We start from the raw sequence: 4,106 nt of genomic DNA on the forward strand, positions 1-4,106 counted from the left end.
GCTTAATTTTTTCCCGTGAGCCATTTCTTCATGTTAGGGAATAAGAAAAAGTCACAGGCAGCCAGATCGGGAGAATACGGGGGGTTGCGGCAGCAATTCATAACGTAGTTCATGCAGTTTGGGGGCGACAACTCCGGGATCAGCTTGTTGTCTACCGTGAGCAATCGCAGTACCCATCGGGCCGATAGTTTTCTCATTATGCCAACTTATCATGTAATAAAATATTAATTGCCGTTCTGGTCGACACACCCCCCATGGCCTGTGCTACATCGCGCACTTTCGTTCGTCGATCAGCGAGAATCATGGCGTGGAATTTTTATATGATTTCCTCGGTATAACCACGTCTGCCGTCCGGCGTCCTGGTCGCTCCTAATCAAAAACAGATGTTCGCCCACGTTTAAATTCATTTAACCAATATCTAACTGTGGTCATTGATGGCAAAGTGAAGTGTTCCCATAAACAGCATCCAACTTTGCTTTCATCTCCTCGCATTTCTTCCCATCCAAAAACAAAACAAAAAGCAAATTACCAAACGTTACTGCTCTCTTTATCCATCTTAGCATAAAATCACAAGAAAATGTCTTACACTCAAATGGGTGCCAAATCCAAACTAACCTATATAAAATCAGTCTGAAATTTGTTTCACACTCATTTGATAGATGGCAGCACATGATGATAGCATAAACTTCCCTCAGGAAAACGCCCGTTGTCGTCAAACACAGGTACTTTTGGAACCTTCCTCGTAATCCAATTGAAAACCTGGATATTTCCTTCTTCTGAAAGCATTATTGCCAATTAAATAGCTGTCAACATTTCAGGAGTAATTTGTTGATAACTTTTACCACTGCACTTTAGCTTAAAACTTGATATTTTGATTCATTGCTCTGTGATTTCATCAACTTACATTTTTGACAAACAGAATTAAAATATAAGGACAACAGAAACTATAATATAACTGGCTAATAAAACCCACAGCTCAACAACGATTCACCAAAGCACAGACGGCTACTCATTGGATATCTCTGGCAATTAGCGTCTACCTAATGAACAAGGCTAGAGTCATATGCATCATGGCTGTCAGATTGCACCAGTTTCCCTATTTATTGTACTGCGTATGCATTCCATTGTATTTTATATTCAAGCTTAACAGAGGTATTCTTCCAGACAGCCTTTGTATTTACTTAATCCTCTTAGTGCGGTGGGGATTCCAGGGGTACTCGTGAGAAGTCCGAAGGGTAATTTAAGAAAATGTATCACCTTAGGAAAAAAAGACAAAGTTATTTGCTTAGATATCCATATGCAGTTTTCTTTATTTTAAAATAAAATATTGTAGTTATTAATGACGTCATACATTTACATCATCTGAAATATAAATGTAATTATTACAGTATTATAAATTTGAAGAATATTTATTTTTTAGCAATAATATTTCAATTTTTTGACAGAATTCTAATATTTTTTTAAAAACATTTCTCAATAAAACTACCACATTTAAAATATAAGAAAGAATCAAAAAGACATGTAGAAAAAATTATTAATAAATAAAGAAAAACCAGTGAATTGCAAATTTTTTTTGTCAGCCTCTGCATGGTTCGATTTTTTTTAATAAGGCTGATCTCACTGAGTCAAAATTTGGGATTTGAAAAGCATTTAAAATTGCTAATTAAAAATTTAAAAAATGTTTTATATAATGGTATGGAATTCACCCTATCGATAGCACAAAAACCATAAATTTTTAGAGAAAAAACCATAAGTTACAGTGATTTAAACAATAGCCTACGCAAGAGCCGATATATCGGCCCGCCGCACTTTTCGCCAGGGATACAAAAGCCTATATATCAGCCCGCTGCACTGAGAGGGTTAAAAAGATCGCTTCCGGACCATGGAGATGGATTTTGTATAGTTTGGTCATGTTTTTTAAGACTTTAAAGTTAAAATATTGATTTCGACGTCAAGATAATGAAATTGTGTTCCATTTCAGATACCAGACGCTGTTGAAACTAAACCACCACATCATTTGTCACTCAAACTACAAGCCGTATGAATGTGAAATATGTGGAAAGAGATTTAAGATACAGATATCTCTACGGCGACACAAGGAAACCCACGGAAACGAGATGAAGTACCTTTGTCCTCACTGCGGCAAGGCATACCGGGAATACACAAACTTCAACCGTCACATGAAAGGTCACCAGTTGAAAAAGGCTTACATCTGTGACATTTGTCGAAAAGAATTCTCTCACGGCGATAAGCTCATCCGGCACATGGTTGTTCATTCGGACAGTACACCGCACGTCTGTGAGATTTGCAACAGACGGTTTGCACTCAAAAGAAGGCTCACGTTGCACATGTCCAGGATGCACAGATCTGATTCAAAGAGCACTCCGGTAGAAGAACACAACTGTGACATTTGTCAGAAGGCGTTCAGCGATTGGGCTTTGATGACGGAACATCGACGGTGGCATTTCGGCAACCAATTCGAGAGTCCGTCTAAGAAATCGAATGAATAAAAATTACTGTCTAACTATTACTGGCATTTAAGACTTATTATTTATTATATCTTAAAAAATAATCCCAAAATATTGATTGTAACCTTATCAATGGAGAGCCACAATATGAGCCCAGGTGATGTGTTGTCCATTAAGTAATGAGACTGGCTGTAACCATATGGTAGCCAATGGAGAGCCACGATATGAGCCCAGGAGACATATTGTCCATTAAGTAATAAGACTGGCTGCAACCATATGGTAGTCAAACAGAGGAGCCACAATATGAGCCCAGGTGATGTGTTGTCCATAAAGTAATGAGACTGGCTGCAACCATATGGTGGTCAAACAGAGGAGCCACAATATGAGCCCAGGTGATGTGTTGTCCATAAAGTAATGAGACTGGCTGCAACCATATGGTAGCCAATGGAGAGCCACGATATGAGCCCAGGAGACATATTGTCCATTAAGTAATGAGACTGGCTGCAACCATATGGTAGCCAATGTAGGAGCTACAATATGAGCCCAGGAGACATTGTCCATTAAGTAATGAGACTGGCTGCAACCATATGGTGGTCAAACAGAGGAGCCACAATATGAGCCCAGGTGATGTGTTGTCCATAAAGTAATGAGACTGGCTGCAACCATATGGTAGCCAATGGAGAGCCACGATATGAGCCCAGGAGACATATTGTCCATTAAGTAATGAGACTGGCTACAACCATATGGTAGCCAATGTAGGAGCTACAATATGAGCCCAGGAGACATTGTCCATTAAGTAATGAGACTGGCTGCAACCATATGGTGGTCAAACAGAGGAGCCACAATATGAGCCCAGGTGATGTGTTGTCCATAAAGTAATGAGACTGGCTGCAACCATATGGTAGCCAATGGAGAGCCACGATATGAGCCCAGGAGACATATTGTCCATTAAGTAATGAGACTGGCTACAACCATATGGTAGCCAATGTAGGAGCTACAATATGAGCCCAGGAGACATTGTCCATTAAGTAATGAGACTGGCTGCAACCATATGGTGGTCAAACAGAGGAGCCACAATATGAGCCCAGGTGATGTGTTGTCCATAAAGTAATGAGACTGGCTGTAACCATATGGTAGCCAATGGAGAGCCACGATATGAGCCCAGGAGACATATTGTCCATTAAGTAATGAGACTGGCTGCAACCATATGGTGGTCAAACAGAGGAGCCACAATATGAGCCCAGGTGATGTGTTGTCCATAAAGTAATGAGACTGGCTGCAACCATATGGTAGCCAATGTAGGCTTGTAATCGAAATCTCCCAGGAGTTGGCTCAAAATAAGAAGTATTAACCTAATAACAAGGTTTGGCACTGCGCATGGTCATACTAGTAAATATATATATATTTTTTTGCAGGTTCCCCCCCTACCTTTCCCCATCCATTTGAAAAACCCTAACCCCTTCATCCCTTACCCTTTCCCCTTCGGTGCTACACACCCCGTGCCAGGCATCTTTTTGGTGGCTCGCAGGGTATTGATGTAGATTACAGACTTGAAACAAACAGATGTTTGACGAAAATTTGGTTAAATTGTGCACAAAAAGAAGTTTGTCATCTATGATTAAATTAACAGCCTTGAAT

The 4,106-nt window shown here is 39.9% G+C and overlaps 1 protein-coding gene across 2 annotated transcripts in view; it reads left to right on the forward strand.

Annotated features, from left to right (window-relative positions):
* The window catches only part of LOC139685946 (uncharacterized), a 12,701-nt gene extending 10,176 nt beyond the window's left edge, over window positions 1-2,525 (forward strand). For both annotated transcript variants that reach the window (XM_071583084.1, XM_071583085.1), the window contains one exon: window positions 1,982-2,525. In XM_071583084.1, coding sequence (XP_071439185.1) covers window positions 1,982-2,510 — 529 coding nt within the window. In that variant the 3' untranslated portion in view covers window positions 2,511-2,525. The remainder of the gene's footprint in view (window positions 1-1,981) is intronic.
* The last annotated feature ends 1,581 nt before the right edge of the window (window positions 2,526-4,106 follow it).

This window comes from Hetaerina americana, unplaced genomic scaffold, assembly GCF_022747635.1.
Source record: "Hetaerina americana unplaced genomic scaffold, ioHetAmer1.1.p SCAF_121, whole genome shotgun sequence".
NCBI classification, from domain to species: domain Eukaryota; kingdom Metazoa; phylum Arthropoda; class Insecta; order Odonata; family Calopterygidae; genus Hetaerina; species Hetaerina americana.